Genomic DNA, 22,230 nt, shown 5'->3' with positions numbered 1-22,230 from the left:
CACAAGAGGAGTTGGCAAACTGCAGCCCACAGCCCAAATGCCACATGATTTTGTAAACAAGGTTTTACTGGAACACCGCCATGCTCATCATTTACATACTGCCTATGGCTGTTTTCACGCTACAGCTACAGATTTGAATAGTTGTGACAGAGACCATCTGGCTTACAAAGCCTAAAATATTTACTGTCGGACCCATTCCAGAAAAACTTTTCAACCGTTGGTCTAGAGGGCAAAGAGTTTTAATTGAAGTGTAGTTGATTTACAATGTTGTGTTAGTTTCAGGTGTACAGCCAGGTGATTCATTATGCTTTTTCATATTCTTTTCCATTATAGTTTATTACACGATAGTGAATAGTAGTTCCCTGTGCTATACAGTAGGACCTTGTTGATTATCTATTTTATATATAGCAGTTTGTATCTGCTAATCCCAAACTCCTAATTTATCCCTCTCCCCCCTTTCCTCTTTGGTAACCATAAGTTTGTTTTTTATGTCTGTGAGTCTGTTTCTGTCTTGTAAGTTCATTTATGTCATATTTTAGAGTCCTCATGTAAGTGATATCACATGCTATTTGTCTTTCTCTGTCTGACTTACTTCACTTAGTATGATAATCTCTGGGTCCATCCATGTTGCTGCAAATGGCATTATTTCATTCTTTTTTATGGCTGAGTAGTATTCCACTGTGTGTGTGTGTGTGTGTGTGTGTATGTGTGTGTATACCACATCTTCTTTATCCATTCATCTGTCGATCGACATCTAGGTTGCTTCCATGTCTTGGCTATTATAAATAGTGTGCAACGTGCTCTTTTTTCTCTTCAGACACAGCATTATTCCATGGTGTTAATCATCACGTTTCTCAGTGTAAATGGCCCAGGATATTCCACGGGATGGATGTCATCAACTTTCCTTAACCATTTTCTTTTTGCTGGACAGTTAAGTGGCATCTTTTTTTTCTCAATATTTATCTAAAACATTTATATAGCACCTACTGGTTACCGGCACCGTTTACCAGTATAACTCACTTAATCAGATCAGTGAAAAGAAGTTCATACTATTATTACTTCCATTTTACAGATGAGAAAGTGAAGTCAGAGGAGTTGAATCCACTTGACTGAGGCCTCATTGTTTTTCAGCAGCAAAGTTAGGCCTGAATCTGCTCAGCCAGTTGGCTCTAGGGTCTAAATGCTTAGCAGCTGTTAGGAAGTGTCCTGGAAGAGGCAGGCCTTTGTGACCGTGACTGTGTGTGTGTGTGTGTGTGTGTGTGCGCGCGCGTGTGCATGTGGTGGGCGGAGGGTGTCCAGCGCAGTGACTCACCAGGAGTGAGCCCCGCCCTGCCCAGCCCAGCCTAACCACCCAACATCACCCAGATTTGGTTAGTCTCTGGTCCTCCTTGTTACACACCAGGCAGCTTCAGCCATGTGACCACAAACTTTGTTTCTTTGTGGAAAACAGCCCTGAAAAGAAGGCCAGCTGCTGATGCCGAAGAGAAAAATGAATTCTCCCGGTCAGAAAAAGACCTCTTGGGCGGGATAATACTAAAGTAGGTTAGGGCTCTGCTTTGTGGCCAGGGGGGTACACATCTTGCTCAAATGTTAAATCAGTCATAAGTTTGCAAATGTTCTAGCCGAACTGAGAAAAACAACAAAAATGTGACATAACTGTCCAGCAAAATGGAAATGATTAAGGAAAGTTTGTGACATCCACCCCAGGGAATATTCTGGGTCATTTACAAGGAGAAATGTTGATAATTAACACCATGAGTCTGGTGTAGCGCTAGTCAGGGGGCCTTCGGGAAGCTGATGAGACCTGCAGACCTTGCCAGGAGAATAAGCCTACACACAAGATGCTGCATAAGATGTCAGGAGGCTCTGGGAGCCCTCATAGCCTAATCCAGGGGGTCTCACCCATTGTCGGGGAGGCGGGCAGGTTAAAACCCCTGGTCCACAGAGACATTTTGTGTTTTTTTAATACATTTATTTATTTTTGGCTGTGTTGGGTCTTTGTTGCCGTGCGCGGGCTTTCTCTAGTCGCGGTGAGCGGGGGCTACTCTTCGTTGCAGTGCGGATTGTCATGGCTTCTCTTGTTGCGGAGCACGGGTTCTAGGCACGCAGGCTTCAGTAGTTGTGGCACGTGGACTCAGTAGTTGTGGCTCGTGGGCTCTAGAGCTCAGGCTCAGCGGTTGTGGCCCACGGGCTTAATGGCTCTGTGGCATGTGGGATCTTCCCGGGCCAGGGCTCGAACCAGCGTCCCTTGCATTGGCAGGCGGATTCTTAATCACTGCGCCACCAGGGAAGTCGTCACAGACACATTTTGAAAAGTGAATTTAGTGAGTGCTACCCACGGGACACTTGTGAGGTGAGCTAGTGGATACCAGAAGGTCTCAGGTCAAGAAATGCCGTATTGTAGAGACTGCGGGGGCCGGGAGGGTGTTGAGAAGACTCTGAACACTGTGTCCACCTTCCAGCAGAAGGAAGGGAGCCTGAGCTGTCAGGTGACCCAAGGGTGCAGGATCTGGTCGGTCCTGTTCACCTCTCTGATCTTCACCAACCACAGCATCTGGTACGGAGCAGGCGTTGCAACAAGATCTGTCATTAAATGAATAAAGCGTCTCCCAAGCTCTGGAACAGAGGGAAGTTGGCCCTGGTGTGGCTCTGGGTTAGAAGGTGAGATGGGCCCCTCTCTCTGCCTGTTCACACGGGTCCTTGGAGGGCACGCCCTTCATCATCACCTGGCCTGGCGGCTGGATGGAGTGAGAGGCACAGAGGGAGAGAAGTGAGGGTGAGCTGGGTTTTTCTCGGCCGTCAGTTCCTGGAAACCCAGGTCGGGCCTCCACAGCCTGGTTGGTGCCCCATCTGGCCTGATTCATTTCGAGCCATACACTGAGAGGCCTGGCATCACTGGGCCCATCGCAGTCCCGCCCAAACTGGGCATGCCTCTCAGCTAGTCCCCCATCTCAGGCACGCTCCCTGCAGAGGACTTGGCCTGGGCACCTCGTCAGTCTGACCTGCAGGGGTTCATCTGCCCCCCCACCCCCGGCCTCTGTATCAGTCGGCTATGGGATGGGACATCCTGTTCTGACTCAAAAAGGAACCCTCCTTCTTCTGCCTTCCTGACTCACTTCCTCCTTTTGCTGGCCGTCTTGCAGCACGGCATGGGCGCTGGAGCCCAGCAGATCCGGGCCTGCCCCTGACTGCGCCTCGGTAGCTGTCTGACCTGGGCAGGAGAGCTGGCCCTTCTGAGCCTCAGTTTCCCCATCTGTAAGGTGACGCGGTCGCCCCTGCCTTGGTGGTTGGTGGTAATGGATGCACCGCACCTGCCCAGCACCTGGCACCCAGCAGGTAGCCTCATACATGGGAACTCTGGGTGACATTTTCCCCAACCCACAGGGGCCTCCTTTGGCATACAAAAGTTAAGACTCATGATGACCTTGACACTCACCCAGGGCAATCATAAGGTCACAGATGACCTGGGGTGGGGACAGGGTAGGAGCAGGCAGAACACTCGTTACCCACCAAACAGTGTTGGCTGGGGTGCGAGGCTGGGGTGCGAGGCTGGGGGCTTTGCTGGGAGGGGGTCGTGGGGACTAGCTTCAAGGGCAGACACCGTGGGGAGGAATGACAGCCGCTCCCCACAGCTGATCAGATATTTGCACATTCAGTCAGCAGTGGAGAAAAGATCCTTGGACTTGAACTCTGGTTTCTTTGTGGAAGAGCAGGTTTCCAATAAAAAGAATGCCTTGGGGTCAAACAGCACTTTACAAAGCATTTCCTAGCAGGTGATTGAAGGTTCCAGGTTGCCTGGACCCTTTTCAGTGCAACATTGTTTCCAGACAATTGGTCAGGCGCTGCCCTCCCTGCCTGTGGGTCTGTCACTGATCAGAGCACGCCACTCCCTTGCTTACAGACCCTCGCTGGTTCCCTAGTGCCCACAGAGGGAAGTCAGTGCACCCCTCTCACTCCCCTGCCTGCCTGTCCGTCACAGCTTCCTTTAACAATTCCCAAGCCCACTCTGCAGCGTGAACTTGGCGTTGCACTTTCCCAGCTTTTGCTTATGCTGCTCCAACAGCTTGTTATACCCTTTCGCACTTGTCATCTTATCCAGACCCTGCTCATCCTTCCATCTCAGTCAATGTGTCCCCTCGTCTGTGAACCCCTCCCTGGATCCCCTAATCAGCATCATTGCTCCACTCTCTAGGCTCCGAGAGTTTCTCATGTGCCGCTCCATTTGAGCATATAAGAGCCTCAGAGTCTGCGGTCACGCAGACCGTGTTTATAACCCGCGGCCTGCGCCTGGCTCACCGCTGTGTACATCTGGATGTTAAAGCCGACTGGTCTTGGATTTGACTCCTTATCTCCTAACTAGTAGCTCTGGGACCTTGGGCAGAGCACGAAACTGCTCCATCTCAGTGCCCTCGTCTGTAAAATGGGAATGAGCATTAAGACCTGCCTCTCACTGGCTCTCCCCTGTCATTTTTGTGTCTTGAATTCTTTTTGTCACTCTTAATGTTAACATAAATCTATGTCTCTGATCTCTCTCTCTGTAATTGTCCATAATGTAAAACAGAAATATTGTCATAGTTTTTGGATATTTTATGTTCTTAATATTTAAGAACATTTAAATTATTTTGTCTAAAAAAAAAAAAAAAGACCTGCCTCTCAAGTATAAAAAATATTTTTAGTGTTAACTCAGCAAATGCTGTCAATTGAATTGAGTAACTTCTCACGGGGGTGGGTCTGTTTCTCACAGGAATGGGTGCTTAAATTAGGTCTGTTTGAAGGGCCCTCTTAGTTTGGAGATTTTGATTATTTCTTTTACAGAAAAAGTTTTATTGAGCTATAATTCACAGTATACCATTTAAATGGGTGCATTTAAAGTGTACAATTCCATGCCTTTTTGTATATTCACAGAGTTGTAAAAACATCACCCCAGTCATTTTTAGAGCATTTTTACTACCCCACCCCAAACCCGCACAATCCCCGGTCCACCCATGCACTCACCCCAGCCCTGGGCACCACCCATTTCCCTTCTGTCTCTACAGACCCGCCTGTTCTACACATTGCGTGTAAGTGGAACCATACAAGATGTGGCCCTTTGTGATTGGCTTCTTTCACTTAGCATCATGTTTTCAAGGTTCTTACATGTTGTAACCGCATCACTACTTCATTCCTTTTTATTGCTGAGTAATATTCCATGGTATGGATGTAACATATTTTATTTATCCGTTCATAAGTTGACAGACATTTGGGTTGTTTCCACTTTTTCGGCTCTCATGAACATTTGTGTATAAGTTTTTGTGTGGACATATGTTTTCATTTCTCTTGGAATATACCTAGGAGTGGAATCGCTGGATCATGTGGTAACTCTGTGTTTAATCATTTGAGGAACTGCCAGGCTGCTTTTCAAAGTGGCTATACTTTTTATATTCTCACCAGCAGCATAAGAGCGTTCCCCTTTCTCCACATCTTCACCGATACTTTGTTATTGTCTGTTGTTTTGATTATAGCCATCCTTATGTATGGGAAGTGGCATCTCCTTTTGGTTTTAATTTGCATTTCCCTGATGGCTAATGACGTTGAGCATCTTTTCATGTGCTTATTGGCTATTCGTATGTACGTCGTCTTTGAAGAACTGTCTATTCAGATCTTTTGCCAATTTTATAATTGGGTTTTTGTCTTTCTAGATATAAGTCCCTTAGTGGGTAAATGATGTGCAAAATTTTCTTCCGTTCTGTGGGTTGTTGTTTCACTTTCTCGATGGTGTCCTTTGAAACACAAACGTTTTTAATTTTGATAAAGTCCAGTTTATCTTTCTTTTTTTCTTTTGTTGCTTGTGCTTTTGGTGTCACATCTAAGAAATCAGTGCCTAACCCAAGGTCAGGAACATTTGCACCTACGTTTTCTTCAATGAGTTTTATAGTTTTGGCTCTTACAATTTGGCCTTTGATCTATTTTGAGTTAATTTTTGTATATAGTGTGGGGTAGTGGTCCAAGTTCATTCTTTTGCACGTGGATATCCAGTTGTCCCAGCACCATTTGTTAAAAAGACTATTCTTTTCCCGTTAAATTGTCTTGGCACGCTTGTTGAAAATTAATTGTCTATAAATATGAGAGTTGATTGTTTCTTATCCGTGGGTTATTTTGAAGAAATGTAATGCTTTCCTTCAGAGGCAGAGATGTTTTTATACCAAGATGAGTCCTGGCCATAGCTCTGCCACTGAGCTGCTGCAAGATCTTGGGTGGGTCTCTCGCCTTCTCTAAGCCTCAGTCTCCCCATCTGTAAAATGGCACAGCTAGATAAGAAGATTCCTGAGAGGGGGTCCAATTGTTTTTGTTGTTGTTTGTTTGTCTGTTTTTGTCCGAGTTGCATGACATGTGGGATCTTAGTTCCCTGACCAGGGATCAAACCCGAGCCCCTGCAGTGGAAGCATGGAGTCTTAACCACTGGACCGCTGGGGAAGTCCTGGTCCAATTGTTACATGCGGAAATGTAGGGAGGTTTCCGCAGTACTTTTCACTGGCTCCTGGGGGTGTCCCATGAGGCCTAGCCCTGCAGCCTGAGATCTGGAGCCAGTCTGAAACCTGTGGGCAGTTTCAGGAACTCCCTACCCTGGCCTGGCCCCATGGGAGCCAGCCCTGCTTTTCCAAGAATATTAGTGTTGTGCTCACTTAGTAAGCAACACCGCCATCCTCCTCCAGGCTGGCTGTGCTCCAGGCCTGGGTATACAGAGCAGATGAGACACAGCCTCTGCCCTTGAGAGCAACAGTCTAATGGGAAGACAGACACGTCAATAACAGTCGTGGAGCTGAGTGGTGTGTTCTGGTTGGCACTGTGTCCCAAGGGCTGCAGGTGCAGGGGGAGGGGGGCAGATGGCAAAACTCGGCATTGCTGGTAGGGCCATAGGCCTGGCCCAAATGTGAGCGCTTGCTCTGGGCAGTATCTGAAGAATGGTCGGGTGAGCTGTGTAGTATATTTCACAGCTCTTCCACATGCCGTCCAGCAGCAGCTCCTTCTTAACTTGCATTTAACCAGCCCTAATGCACTGACCAGGCGACTACTGACCTCTTGTCTCCGGGCAAGGCGCTGTGGTTAAGGAAAAGGCTCTGGAGCCAAGCTGCCCGAGTTTCAGTCCCTGCTTTGCACGCTTTGGGGAAAGTCATTTAACATCTCTGTGCTTTGCTTCCTTACCTTCTAATATGGGGTTTTATATTAGCACCTACCCGGTAGCCTATTTGTTTCTAAAGCACTATAAGGTGCTCTAGGAACATGGCCTGGTACAAGGAGCCAGCTCTTATTAAGGTCTCTGGTTATTACAGGTTGGAATTGTAGCTTGGAACGGTGTAGCACTGACCCCAGTGTTAGGCCTGCTACACAGTTGGTTACTATAGCCCATGGCTATTACACGGTGTGACATGGGAACATGGTACAATTAGCCTATAGGTTGCCTGATGATCATTACGGTTCTGTGCCTTTGAATAAAGCAGAGCTTCTCCGCAGTGTATACGTCCCTTCCTAACAGCTGTTCTGTTTAAAAAAAAAAAAAGCCCGGAGGTGAATCGGATGTGCCCCTTCCCTTCAAAACAATCTTCCCGTTTAAAGCTCCCCCATCTCAGAGAGGAGGTCAGGCAGAAATTCTTGCTCTCATTTGACCAAAGAGACTGGTGTTTGGAGCTGGTTAGTGGCAGAGCCTGCGCTGGACCCCATGCTCCCTAATTCCATTTTGGGGCCTGCTCTGCCCCCAACCCATGGCCTGAAGGAAGACTCTGATTTGGGGGTTAACAGAGTCTGTGCTGGTGTCCACCCTTCCCCCATCCCTGCCTTTCTCAAGGTTCCCTGAACCTGCAGCTTGTGTATATTGAGGACCAAATAAGGCTGGTAAGATGCTCCTTCTGGCTTCACACATATTCCTTTTAATAAAAAAGACCAGGGAGTTCCCTGGCGGTCCAGTGGTTAGGACTCAGCGCCTTCATTGCCGGGACCTGGGTTCAATCCCTGGTCGGGGAACTATGATCCCGCAAGCCACGGGGCATGGCCAAAAATTAATCAATTAATCAATTAATTAAATTTATAAAAAGACCAGAACTAACAATTATCAAGTACCTACTAAATGCCAATGGGGGTAAATATTATTCTTTGTATTTTCCAGATTTATCTATCCACCCGTGAACATTTGTGAGCACTTACTGTGTGTCAGTGTCTGTCTCAGGTACCTTGATCAAGGTAGCAGTGATCAAGATGGGCAGTTCACATTCAAATGAGAACAGCAGGCTGAGTTCAGTGGTGCTGGACTACTGACTCGGAAGTTGTTGATTTCCATCCTGGACGCTGGGAGACCCCGTGGCAGCCGCACGACTTGTTGAGCAGACATCCAGGTCCCTACTGAACCAGGGGCCCGCAGGAGCATGGATAAGGGCCCCATGGCACTGCTCTTTGGGAGCTCCGAGAGCCCCACGCACACGTGAGGGACTCCATTTATCTGTTTTTACACACTCCTGGCTGTTGGTTCAAGGAGTCAGCCGGCAGCGCCCTCGAAATTGGAGCAACTTCCTGCTGGCTGTCTCCCCATCACTCACCTCCTCACTCCCTTAGCCTCCAGCCTACCGGGCCCGCACTGAGCACGGTAGCCTTAAAGGAGGAGGAGCCTGGGAAGTGCTGAGCGCACTCTGGAGCTTAGTAACTTGTCCTAAAGTACAAACGCAAAGGCAATCAGACGGTTCGCCGTTAGGGACTGCAAATTAAAACCACAATGAGATTTCATTACTCACTGGTTAAAAGGGCTAAGATTAAAAAGACTGACCATAGAGGGCCGTGTGGGAACGGGAACTCTCATCCACTGCTGGTGGGAATGAAAAGTGGCGTGGCTGCTTTGGAAAATAGTGTGAATGTAAACATACACCTACCATCTGATCCAGCCACTCCACTCCTAGGTATTTTTATTTTTTTTATTTTCTGTTTTTTTTGGCTGCGTTGGGTCTTCGTTGCTGCGCGCGGGCTTTCTCTAGTTGTGGCGAGCAGCGGATACTCTTCGTTGCGGTGCGCGGGCTTCTCATTGCGGTGGCTTCTCTTGTTGGGGAGCACGGCCTCTAGAGCGCAGGCTCAGTAGTTGTGGCTCACGGGTTTACTTGCTCCGCGACATGTGGGATCTTCCCGGACCAGGGATCGAACCAGTGTCCCCCGAATTGTCAGGCAGATTCTTAACCATTGCGCCAGCAGGGAAGTCCCACTCTTAGGTATTTTTGCAAGAGAAATGAAAGTGTATGTCCACACACAAGCGTTTAGAGCAGCTTTATTTGTAATAGCCAAAAACTGTCCATCGGCGGGTCTCCACCCACTATGGAATATTACGCAGCAATGGAAAGGAATGGACCACTGATACAGGCAACAACGTGGATGAATCTCAGACTAATTATGCTGAGTGGAAGAAGCCAGGACCACATCACCTGCCCCCCATGTATATACATATATGTGTATATATATGTATGTGTATATATACATGTGTGGATATATATATATATAAAATTCCATTTACGTAAAAATCTCCAGAAAATGCAAACTAACCTCTAGAGACAGTAAGCACATCAGCGGTTGACTGGGTCAGGGTGTGGGCAGGAGGGAAGGATTAGAAGTGGAATCAGGAAACTTTTGGGGTAATGGGTGTGTTCATTATCTTGATTGGGGTGATGGTTTTGTAGGTATATATGTTAAAACTTGTCGAACTCTGCAGTTGAAATGTGTTTATTGTTTATCAATTTTACCCCCAAATAAACCTGTTAAAAACAAAGGCCACCCCATCTCCAGTCAATCAGTAAGATGAATCTGACCCTGCCCTCCTTCAGAGAACTTGTTTGTGTCAACAGATACGAACAACAAAGCATGAAGTGTGGGGTCAATCTTCTGGGTTCCGTCTTGGATTCATGGCTACTCACCTTGCCTCCCTAAACTCCAGTTTTCTCACTGTGGGATGGAACTGATAGTAGTACCTTCCTCCTGGGGTTGTTGGATGGAGACCATGGGAAAATTCAGAGTGTTTAGTGAACGGATAGTAAGTGGTAACATGCACAGGGTCCCGTGGGCACCCAAGGAAGGGAGGAGCTGTTACTATGGGGGGAAGGAAGCTGGAAGGGTTTCCCCTGTGAGTGAACTGAATCTTGAAAGAACAGGGAAGAGTCTGCTAGAAGGAGGTGTGTATTGGGGTAGGGGAGGCTCACCAGGCAGAACTAGGCTAGGGAGGCAGCACTCAAGATTCTAAGCTTCTAGAAACTTCAGCAGTGTGGTACAGCTGGCGTGCAGGGACCAGGGGCACCTTGGTGAGTCAGGGCTGTAGGTTAGGTAGGAGCCTCATCCTTGAGGGTCCCTGAGGAGTCCCCTTCATCCTCCAGGCCAGGGTTTCTCAGATTGGGGTATGAGGAGGATTTCTCTGGAGACCATGAGGTGTTTTTTTTTGGCTTCACCGAGCGGCATGTGGGATCCTAGTTCCTGGACGAGGGATCGAACCCGTGCCCCTTGCAATGGAAGTGCGGAGTCTTAACCACTGGACCTCCAGGGGAGCCCCAAGACCATGAGTTCTATGAGAAGTTTTGAAATTTTTATCTAATAAAGACAAACAAAAAAATAAAAACCCTATATCTTGATGCAATGCTTTTGAATACAAAGATGTTTTCATCTAGTAGAAAGCTCTCATTTCTGAAGTCTTCTTGATAAGAGTGGTTCTGAAAGTATATTATTGTGCAGCCATAATTTTCTTTTCTTTTTCTTTTCACAACTATATTTTTTCTTTAATTGAAGTATAGTGGATTTACAGTGTTGGGTTAGTTTCTGCTGTACAGCAAAGTGATTCAGTTATATATGTACTTTTTTTTTTTTTTTTTTTTTTCGGTATTCGGGCCTCTCACTGTTGTGGCCGCTTCCGTTGCAGAGCACAGGCTCTGGACGCGCAGGCTCAGCGGCCATGGCTCACGGGCCCAGCCGCTCCATGGCATGTGAGATCTTCCCGGACAGGGGCACGAACCTGTGTCCCGTGCATCGGCAGGCGGACTCTCAACCACTGCACCACCAGGGAAGCCCTATACATACATTTTTTAATATTCTTTTCTCTCATGGTTTATCTCAGGGTATAGAATATAGTTCCCTGTGCTATACAGTAGGGCCTTGTTGTTTATCCATTCTATATATAATAGTTTGCATCTGCTAACCCCAAACTCCCTTGGCCACCCTCCCTTCCTTGGCAACCACAAGTCTGTTCTCTATGTCTGTGAGTCTGTTTTTGTTTCATAGATAGGTTCATTTGTGTTATATTTGAGATTCCACATATAAGTGATATCATATGATATTTGTCTTTTTCTATCTGACATCACTTAGTATGATAATCTCTAGGTCCATCTATGTTGCTGCAAATGGCATGATTTCATTCTTTTTCATGGCTGAGTAATATTCCATTGCATATCTAGATATACATATAGATATATGTACCACATCTTCTTTACCCATTCATCTGTCAAAGGACATTTATGTCTGTTCATGTGTAATTCAGGTTTGAGGGCCACAGGAGGTGTGTGTGGTCATTGTGGTTGAACCCGCTCCCTTGGGCTGTGGTGCAGACAGTCCAGGGAAGGGGCACTGCTTCCATGGGAGATGTTCAGGAAGGTAAAGCAGGTCTGGTGGGTTCAGGGGTGACTGTTGGAATCACCCCTCTGCAGGGAAGATTCCCACCTGAGGAGAAGGTATGAGGCGCTGGGGGCCTGGCATGGGCCCCTGATTCCCAGGGCCAATAAGAGAGAGGCCTGGGGAGGAGGTGTGAGGACATCTGTCACTGCCATGCTGTCACGGAAGACGCTGCCTTGGGCTGCTGGGGAAGGGAGAGGAGGGAAGGCGCAGGGACAAGGGGCCAACATCCATCCGAAGCTCCACCCCCTTGGCCAGATCTTCTTCAGCAGGACCTGGGATGGGCCTTGCCACACGGCAGATGGAACCCTCGCTGGTGGGACGAGACCTTGGAGATTTCATCTACAGGGTACTTGGGAGTGCGGCGGGTGCTTTCACTGCCAAGGCATGGGGTTGGGCCACGACCCACAGTGTGAAAAACCAAAACCGACCTAGAGCTCCCGTTTCCGAATCAGCAGTAGGCTGGGCAGCGTTAACTGGTCTGCCCAGACTCACGCCTGCGCTCCGCAGCACTCGGTGTCCCACCCAGTCCTGGACTAGTGTGATGCCTTGCTCACTGCTGCTCTCTGACCCGCGACTGATGGCCAGTCCCTGCCTCCCCGGCCTCTGATCGCCCCTAGCCACACTCCCAGCAGCCGGCTGGGACTACGCGACCAGGGCTGCTGGTAGGATGCTTCTCAGAACCCCCTCAGGGAGCCCTCCGCTTCGTGCCCTCTAATTGGCTGCCCTCCCGGCAGCCTGAGCCAATCACACCTGGCCCAAGGAGCCGAGGCCCCGCACCTTGGAGCCACTTGCCTTGCCCAAGGGATGCCCCTGTCCTAGTTGGGAGGTCGGGCCTTTGGTACCCCATTCTCTTAGAGTTGCACTTTGCATTCTCTCCCTCTCCCAGACATCCATATTTGACTGTGCTTTGCAAGGCCAGCGTTTCCCGGGTAGAAATCCTAGCGTCCTCCACGCTGTGCCTTTTGACGGAGAGCTTGGGTTTAGTTAATTTCAGAGTGACTGGAAATGCTGTTTTATAGTCAGCTATCTGGGAAAGGAGGTGGGCCAGAGCACAGTGGGCTTTCACTACCAAATACCATTTGTCAGTGATGGCAAAGCTGATGTGAGAATCCCTCTCAGAGCACTCGTCTTGAAAGCAGTCCCCTTTGTGGCTACAATTGTAAAGTGGACCCCAGAACCCTGTTACTAAGCGGGGTTTCTTGTATGAACATTGACGAGCCCATGGACAGAGGGTGGGTTGTGGTGCCCTGTAGTTTGTGTGGCTTTGGTTCAGTCCCTTAATCCCTGCAAGCCTGTGGTTATCTCTGACGGGATAGAGCCCCAGTAATTGTTCCCAACTCCAGATGCAGCAACCTGGGAGGGCTGTTGTAAGATTAAATACGATGGTGTGAGAGTTCCTGGTCCAATGACCCATTAAGATGCTGCGGAGGGTGCCGGTCCCTGCTTCTTACATACTTTGCTCTCAAAATCACCTTCTGTGAATGCCAGATGAGAGAGCACGGCCCAGGACCATCCTGGCGCTCTGAACGATGCTCTGAGCTGTGGCTTCTCCGTAACATTATCTGCAATAAGTAAACAAAAAAGAGTTCCCAGAATTCACTTGGAATAGGCTTTGGGATTAAAACCAGCTGCGTGGTTCCTGAAATCCCATCTGTGTACGGGAGAGCAGTGGGAGTGAGTAAGGGTGGAAACTGTGTGTGGCAGCGCAGGAGTGAGTCACAGGAAAGGCGAGCGTGTCGCGGGAAAGGGAGTGTGCCCCGTGCCGGGGCGCTGTGTCCGTCTGTGTGTGTGGGCCCCTGGCCAGGTTGGAGGGGCAAGCGCACTTGCCTGTAGGGCCTGCCGTGGGAGCTGGGGTTTGCTTGGTTCTGGATCCTGAAGGTTCTGAGTTCTAGAGCAAAATGCCAGGGGGCAGCTGGGTTGGCAGAGGGCCAGGGTGGCTGAACACCGTAGGACTGAGACGGCCCGGCAGCCGGGGCCTCAGTTTATTAAATCCAATTCTAGATTCTCGAGCGGAGCCCCAGGTTGACACCCTGCGCACCTTCCTGGAGCTCGGATGCTCATAGAAGACGACCCACAGGAGGCGTGGACGGCTCTCAGTGGGTTCTGGGGGGTACAGGCGGGGGCGTGGAAGCCGGGTAGCACCGTGGTGTTTAAGAGCAAAGGCTCTGGACTCAGGCCATCCTGTGTTCCAGTCCTGTCCCCGTTACTTAACATCCATCTGACTTTCGAGCAGTGTTCTTAGTATCATTGGTCCTCAGTTTTCTCAACCATAAAATAGGGATAAGTGTCTCATTAGTCTTTGTAGGATAAATAAGTTAATAGCTGTCAGCCCTTTATCACGGAGTCAGGCACGTACAGAATGCAAGATGCCCGTGGGCTGTTAGAATTATTATTGTTAATCCTGGATCCACCACTTTCTGGCCGGCTGTTTGCTTTTCTGAGTCTCAGTTTACGTCCTTATAAAATGGTACTAATAATGTCAGCCACATAATAGTCACTCTTTGAACCTGACTTTGCCCCTCTCTGTGCTTGGGAGGGATTTGGTGTCGTGTTTTAGGGGCATTCCCTAATGGGGTTTGGTTACGTCTTAAGCGGGATTCTTGGAGTGTCTAGATCATTGAATGGCACGCGGTATTAGAGTGTCTGCACATTCCCAGAGAATGTTTTACATTGCCGTTATGGTGTTGGAGGGGCTGGAGCGGGGAGCTGTCCCAACCTGGTCCTTATGGGGTGTCTGACCCTTACCACTGGCACCACAGAGCCAAGTAGGGCCCTCCATCCTGCAGCCTCAGCTTCCCAGGCCCAGGAAGGGGAAGGGAGAGGACGGAGGGCTCTAATCCCGCCGCCCCCAGGACACAGGGTTCTGAGCCCTGATTTATTTCCCGTGGACTCCCCCTCAAGGTCAACCCGGCAAATGGTCAGTGTCAGTGCCAGTAACTTGTCCTTTGTCCTGCAAGGCTGGTCCCCCGCAGACCAAGTTGCAGCTTGGCCCATTGCTCAGGCAGCCCGGAATCAGGGCAAAGGGAACTGGTGTCCTTCTCCATCTACAGATGGGCAGCCTTCGCAGGCCGGGGCTGGGAGACCTTCCTTCCCGTCCCCTGGGTCACAGGAGGGTTGACCCCTGCGGGCTGCATCGCTCAGGTTCCCCTGTGCTGGCCCAGGGATTTCGCCCACAGCAGCCTTTCCGCCCTGGCTGGGGTGATGCCTCCCTTGGGGCTCCAGTTCCTGCCGCTTAGAGGCTCCCAGCCCGGGTCTGGTAACATCACCTCCTCCTTTGCCCCCTCCAGCCAAGGTGTGGAAGTAGCCGATCTCTGGGTTCCCTTTTGTCTCCTGGCAGCTTCTCAGCTCCTTCACCCCCATGGAGCCGGGTCCCTCTGGTTCACAGCTGGACTCAGAGTGGATTCACTCTGCCTGGTTGAACCCTGTCCAACCAGACTCACGGTCTTTGGGCTTTGGAATCTGACAGAACAAAGTTCAAATCTCAGTGCTGCCCTGATGGCCCTGTGCCCTGGACACTCCAGCCTCAGTGTTCTTGTCTGCGATTGCGGAAGGTGACGGCAGCCTTGCCCACTGAGCACTGGTTCTGAGCAGGTGCCTGATGAGGCCCCCAATATTCTAAGAGGAAGGTGCTGGTCGGTGTGGGGGGGGGAGGAAGTTCTTCTGAGGTCCCTCTGCCAATCAGCAGAAGCTCTCTGCCTGAGAGGATGCCCTGCTGCCCTACCTCTGCTCCCTCCTGTGTGACCCACCCTCAAGGACCAAATGGATGACTTGTAGACAAGTGCTTAGCACAGACGTAGGCCTTTCATGGTGGAAATGTCAGCACCCTTTTCTCTTCCCTGGTTGGCTTTTTTTTTCCAAGTCTGCATCACGTCGTCCCCCCCCCCCGCCGCTCCATCCAACCGCACACTGCTTTATAGCACTTCTGCCTGCGCGTTCACCCTGAGGCCTCCTTGTGACTCTAACTGAGCTCTCCCCTTTTGACTCGATGGCTCAGGCCTGGAGCTCAGATTCTGGAACCTTCTTGGCCTCCCCTGAAGTACAGCCTCACAGTCCATTTCTGGGAGAGCTGTGTCCCCGGTCACCTCCTGTGGACGCGTCAGTCTCCCAGGCTGGTGCCTTTTCACCCGGGTTGCATCGGAACACATGCTCTTTCTTGAGTCTGCTCCTCTGCTCTGTCATCTGCCCTGCCCTGGCTTGTCTGTCATCAAGGAAAAAAGATCATTTCTCTTCTGGCTGTCATTTGTGATAACCACACGGGACGCTGAAAACCAAGGCTGCTTCCTTTCTAACCATCTCCTGCAGCAGACCAGCGCCGGCCTGAACCAGAAAGGGCCTGCATCCTGTCTCTGGTTCCTCAGGGACAGCCCAGAGGTGCATCTGGAGCCCCACTCCCTTGCTGCCTGCAGCAGCACCCCAGGGCTGCTACCCAAGAAGGGACTTGGAAATGGAAACAGCTTTTTAAAAAAGGCCTGAGCATTTTTTTTTTTTTTTTTTTTTGCCAAAATGTTTGGAAAATGCATTGTTCCATTTTTTTAAAATCCTGTGTCCACTCAACCAATCCAAGAAGGACAAACTCATGGACGATGAGAGTCCCCCTCCCTCCCAGAGAGGCGTGCCTGCCATGCTCGCTCCTGCAGCCTTCCCGCCTGGTCCTTGGCCTCATGCAGCTGCCCGTGTCTGCGCTGACCCCCTCCCCCCACCCCCTTGGCGAGGGCTTCCCTTCTGCGCCCACCCCAGCCAGGGTGACTCGCCTGAACCTCAATCAGTGTTGTCACTCCCACCTGAGCCCATGTTGGCTCCCGATTGCCCCCAGGGACCAGCCCAGCCTCCTGGACATGGCTCTGGGGCTCTGATCTGACCCTTGCTTCCTTCATTGCCTCCCCCCATCCTCAAGCTCCAGCCTCCCCATCCCCCAGTGTGTCGAGAGCCTCCCCAGCATCCTTGCAGCACCTCCCACTCAGCTTGCACTCCCCTCTCTCAAAGCTCACTTTGGACCCCTCACCGGACACGGAGCCCCATGGGCCAGAGCCTTACCTGGTTCGTCTCTGAAGCCTGAGCACCCAGCAGCTGTTAAGATGCACAGATGCATTAGTCTATGGCTAGTAACCCCCATTCCTACCCCACACCCACCTTTGGGATGGTGTGAGAGCCTCCGTCTGGATGCAGGTTTCTAAAGAAGGAAAGCCCTCCACCTGACCCCAGAGGAATTTGGGGTAAAAACAGAACTGCTTCCAAGTATGGAATGTGTTCCAGGTGCTGGGTAGGAGGTTTTTTCATTAACCAAATCTAGGTGTTGTCCCCATGCCATGGTCTGCATATTTGTGTTCCCTCAGAATTCACCTGTTGGAATCCTGACCCCCAATGTGATGGTGTCAGGAGTTAGGGCATCTGGGAGGTGATTCTAATCCTGTTCTAGCATGAGGGTGGAGCCCTCATGAATGGGATTAGTGCCCTTATAAAAGAGACCCTACAGAGCTCCCTAACCCCTTCTTCCACATGAAGATACAATGAGAAGTCTGCAACCAGGTCTCCCGTGACTGTGCTGGCTCCCTGATCTCAGACTTCCAGCCTCCAGAACTGTGAAAAGTAAATTTCTGCTGTTTGTAAGCCACCTGGTCTGTGATATTTTATTATAGCATCCCAAAAGGACTAAACCCCATTTCCAGGTGAGGAGATGGGGACTCAGAGAAGTTAACTGACTGGCCAGATGTCACACGGCTCGTGAATAGCGGGCCCAAGACCACCAGGACCAATTATAAGTCCTTCTGGCCTCAACATCTGTCCAATCCCAGGACACATGCCTGTGGGTCACTTAGCCGCTCACTCTGCCTGCTGGCCGCTGTGGCTCCCTGCAGCTGCTGGTTACAGCCTTGGGGCATCTACAGCTGAAGTTGGCAAACTGTGGCCCATAGGCCACATTGGGCTAGTCGTCTGTTTTGGTGCAGTGAATGTGAAATGGGTTTTACCTTTTTTAAGGGCTGTAAAATCAAAGAAGAATATGCAACAGAGACTGTATATGACCTGCAGAGTATATACTATAAGTATATAGATAAAGTATAAAGATAGTCACTACCTGACCCTTTATAAAAAAAGTGTGCCCACCACTGTATAAAAGGTCCCCAGGACCACCTCCTTCGGAGTCTCCACGTGGCCCTGGGAGGCTACTCACCTCGGCCTGCCTTAGAGGGGCCACGATGCTGGAAGGGGTGCTCTGAACTGGCCGAGGAGGGGGGTCCGTGGGGAGAGAAGGGGACCAGGGCCCAGACCAGGATGACAGTCTGAGGGCGGAGGCTGATGCCTAGGCCCCAGCTGGCGTGGCTCACAGAGAGCTCAGTAATACGGACCCTTCCAACCCACAACCTCAAAGACCCTCACAGACCCTCTGTTCAACACTCACAGTGTGCAGATGGGGAAACTGAGGCCCAGAGAGGCAAAGGCGTGCTCAGGGCAAATGTGCAGATTCCACGCCCAGGGCTCTTTCTCCTACCTTCCCTGTCACATTGTGGAAGGCTTCCCACCCTGCTCAGCCCAGTACTATGGGTCATCTCCTTGGCTTATTTGTTCTTTCAGTCGACATTAACGAAGGGCTGGTAACTTGATGCTCCAGCACTGGGGTGCAGAGGTGGAAAGGCAGCAGGAGAGGAGGTGGCCTGCCCAGAAAATATAGTTGGTGGTCACGGTGCTCTGGGGTTCCACGCCGGACAGCAATGCTTGGGGGAGGGGGCTCGCTTCTAGAAGAGGGAACAGAGGTCATTGTCTTGGCTGTGTCAGAGAGGCGCTAAGAACTGCACATCTGCCCTGGGGTTGGCTGTGAGGAGACATGGCAGGAAGCAAGGCTGGAAACAGGGTCACGCTCAGGGCTTGGGGGTCGGTCGGAAGACCGCTGCAACGCATCTTTTAAACAGGGCAATGGTCAGCTGGATTTGTGTTTTAGGAAGCCCGCTCTGGTTCCCGCCCGGAGAAGGGATGGGAAGAGGGGCCGGAAGCTGTTGCAGTCCATTGAGGAAACGGAGGGAAATCCATGATGTTCCTGGTGAGGGATGCGAAGGAGGGATGTCTTCCTGGTCCATAAACCAATTGTGAGTGGGCTTTTCTTGAGCTGCTCATTTGCTTTTTAACTTTAAACTTTTAAACTTGTGTAAGGAAGCAGGCTCTCCTTTCCATCAGTTGTGGATTCTAACCCAGGTCCATGTACTGACAGGGGGCTATGGATAGAATTGCTACTGACCTCTAACTAATGGCAATTTCTTCAGTTATGCAGGACGCAAAACAAAATCAAAGCCTACTCTGTTATCAGCAGTGGCTGTAACTTCGTCACATATATTTTTATGTTGCACTGCAGTCATTGTAGATTTCTTGAAGTGTATTTTATGCCCATCAGTATTTCAAAATTCCAGTAGTTATTAGACCCATTGTCATTAGATCTTGTGATTTAATGTGTTAGTAAGGTAGTGTGTGGTGTGTGTGATAAATTCGATTTTTGATATTTTGATAACTATGTTTTAATATGATTGGTTTCCTTTGTAATTCTTGCAGTTTATTCTCAGCATTTAAAGACTTTATTCCAAGAAGGGGTCCACAGTAGAATTCCATCCCCCTCCCCTCAAATCCCCCACCCTGGTTTGCAGTTCATCCATCTGCAGCCCACACAGGTGTTCAATGTGCAGCTTCTCTTCTGGAAGCTTCTTTTTTTTTTTTTTTTTTGCGATATGCGGGCCTCTCACTGTTGTGGCCTCTCCAGTTGCGGAGCACAGGCTCCGGACGCGCAGGCTCAGCGGCCATGGCTCATGGGCCCAGCCGCTCCGCGGCATGTGGGATCTTCCCGGACCGGGGCACGAACCTGTGTCCCCTGCATCAGCAGGCGGACTCTCAACCACTGCGCCACCAGGGAAGCCCCCTGGAAGCTTCTTGAGGCAGAGGTGGTGCCCACTTATTCGCTTCTGTGGTTGTAGCATCTGGCTTAGCTAGAAATGCGTGTTTAATTCCTGTGTGTTTCACTGACCTGGAATGAAGTGGTTTGGTAGCACAGGCCAAGAGGCCCTGGTCTCTTGAACTCTGCCGGCAGCTTCACCAAGCTGACAGTTAGTGGTCCCCCCTCCAAGGTTAGAAGCCCCCATCTGAGGCTGATCCGTGGGTCTGAGGTCCACCCGAGTCCCGCCCCACCCTGCCGGACCCCTAGTGTTCCATTTGAGTACCTTGGGGTCTCCAAACCATCACACCTCCCAGGCCCTGGGCATTTCCAACTGCAAGAAGGGTTCTCCAAACCTCGCTGCCTCTGGGTGTTTAGAGCATCCACCCCGCTCCGCATCCTGTCATCCGAAACCCTGGGAGCTAGTTTCGGCTCCTCCCATTCATCGCTTTGTAAAAAATAAAAGCTGAGCTTTTGGAAGCCAATCAAGTCACACACTAGACGAGAGATTAAAGCCACAATGAACCAATTTAAATGCCTGCGCATTCTAACGTGCTTTTCAAACGAAGCATTCAAAGGCAGGGAGTGGCTGCAGGGAACGTATTTAGTTGTTAGAAAAACATCAAAACATCTCGGGAAGAAAATTGGGAGACTGAGCTCTGAGGACCGAGGTCCCAGAGGGAAGCCCACCCTGGGTCACCCACTCCCTTCCCCTCGCTGGTGGCGTCCTTCCCCTCTCCCAGCGTGCATCGCGCAATCTGATCGCAGAGCTGCCAGTGCAGGGGTAGAGGTGAAGGGCGGGATGCCCACATTCCCAGTCAACGCCTGTTGTACAACCAACTGATGATTGAGAAAAAAGGGCCAACAGACAATTCAGCCAATGTTAAGACATTATTTGGTTTTTTTTATTTTAAAGTAACGGTTGCCCTTTCTGGAAAATTCAAAAAGTGCCTAAGAGGAAAAATAGGGAAACAGAAGAACTTCCAACTGTGATTCCACCAACCAGACAATGGTCCTTAGCCACGTGGCCTCCGAAGACACCGTGCCAGGAAAAGAGAGGCCCGAGGTCACGTGGGATGCTTTCAGCCACTTGCCCACACCCCTCTCTCCGCTTCATCACACGGGCATTGGCTTTTGTTTGTTTGTTTGGACCACTTCACGTGGCTTGCGGGATCTTAGTTCCATGACCAGGGATCAAACCCATGCCCCCTGCAGTTTAAGTGCGGAGTCCTAACCACTGGACCGCCAGGGAAGTCCCTACATGGGCATCGTAATGGCGAGATTTCCCAGCCTTTTTCTATGAGCATGTTTTTTTTGTGGTTGTTTTGTTTTGTTTTTATTAGCTGTAGAACTGGGGCTACTAAGTATAAATTTTGTTGCATTTTTTGATATTATCATTAGAGCCCAAGTGTTCTCCATCACAAATTCATTTCAATCCTACTTTTTATTGGCTGCATAATATTCTTTTTTTTTTTTTTTTTTTTTTTTGCGGTACGCGGGCCTCTCACTGTCGTGGCCTCTCCCGCTGCGGAGCACAGGCTCCGGACGCGCAGGCTCAGCGACCATGGCTCACGGGCCCAGCTGCTCCGCGGCACGTGGGATCCTCCCGGACCGGGGCACGAACCCGTGTCCCCTGCATCGGCAGCCGGACTCTCAACCACTGCGCCACCAGGGAAGCCCGGGCTGCATAATATTCTGAAGTGCAAGTGTGTGATACTTTCCTTAACTAATTTCCTATTGTTGGGCATTTGGGTTGTTCCTAGTTTTGTTTTGTTTTGCCTTTTTAACAAATGCTGTGGTTGGTTTTGGGTGCATGACGCTTTATGCCAACGCTGGGCTATTTCAGCATCGGCAGAGGGTTTACTCTGTGCTAGGCATTGTGGGAGATTTGAGGATAAACTAGACACAATCCTTTCACCTAAGATGCAGATATAAATAACTTTAATCCAAAGCCGGTTATAGTTGCCGTAAGCAGACAACTAGAACTGAAATACAGAAGAGTTTTTCTTGGGCTTAATGGGATTTTAAGAAAGTTACATGAGAAAATCTGAGACCTTGTATCCGCAGCTAGAAGGTAAGGGAAAGAGAGGAGGGACGGGATAGCAAAGCGGTTGGTTTAGCTGGGAGACCTATGCCAGGAAGCGGGCATCCCCGAAGGCAGTGGGTGTCAGCTCAGATGCTAGGTCAGTTGATTGTTAGTGGTTGCCAAGAGGTAGGTGGTGCGTAGCTCAGTGGAAACACTTAGGAGCATCTGCCAGGGACCCAGGTTTGGTGGAGAAGTAGCCACGAGACACCTGGCTCACCGGGCCATCCCCCAACCTGAGATATTAATTTCAGGTGAGATTCAGGGGCTGGCGTCAGCCTGGCCAATGCCCAAAAACTGTGTTTCTTAGGTTGAGGCTTTTTGATCCATTCAGATCAAGATTCAGTGTCTGTCACAGACATCTCAGCCTGTGTGTGTTTTAGGATCCACTTTTGGAGGGGTTTCCAGCCAAAAAGACAGGAGACAGTTGGCCCTGAGTGCCAAGCTAGCGTCAGAGGGGAGCAGGGAATCTGAGACAAAGGGAGTCTTTGCCAACCGGGCACCCTGGGCCCGCTCTCCCTGCCCAGCCCCCGGAGAGGCCAGACCTGTTTCCCTTCTCGGCCCATTTCCAGTCCTTTGG

At 50.1% G+C, this 22,230-nt stretch overlaps 1 protein-coding gene across 6 annotated transcripts in view; it reads left to right on the top strand.

The window, feature by feature from the left end:
* The window catches only part of SYNE3 (spectrin repeat containing nuclear envelope family member 3), a 91,923-nt gene that overhangs the window by 16,378 nt on the left and 53,315 nt on the right, over nt 1–22,230 (top strand). The window contains exon 2 of one of the 6 annotated variants that reach the window (XM_049705409.1): nt 18,593–18,737. The exons of 1 other annotated variant lie outside the window; for it this stretch is intronic. Coding sequence is in view for 4 of the 5 variants with exons in the window: in XM_049705410.1 (XP_049561367.1) it covers nt 3,297–3,336 (40 nt within the window). In the remaining variant the exon portion in view is untranslated. Of the gene's footprint in view, nt 1–799; nt 3,337–18,592; nt 18,738–22,230 lie in introns of those variants that run through there. 4 more of the 6 variants (XM_049705410.1, XM_012531658.3, XM_033419601.2 and 1 more) reach the window with 4 other exon arrangements.

The sequence above is a fragment of the Orcinus orca genome, chromosome 2 (assembly GCF_937001465.1).
Source record: "Orcinus orca chromosome 2, mOrcOrc1.1, whole genome shotgun sequence".
NCBI classification, from domain to species: Eukaryota; Metazoa; Chordata; class Mammalia; order Artiodactyla; family Delphinidae; genus Orcinus; species Orcinus orca.
This window is presented reverse-complemented; position numbering and strand designations above follow the sequence as displayed.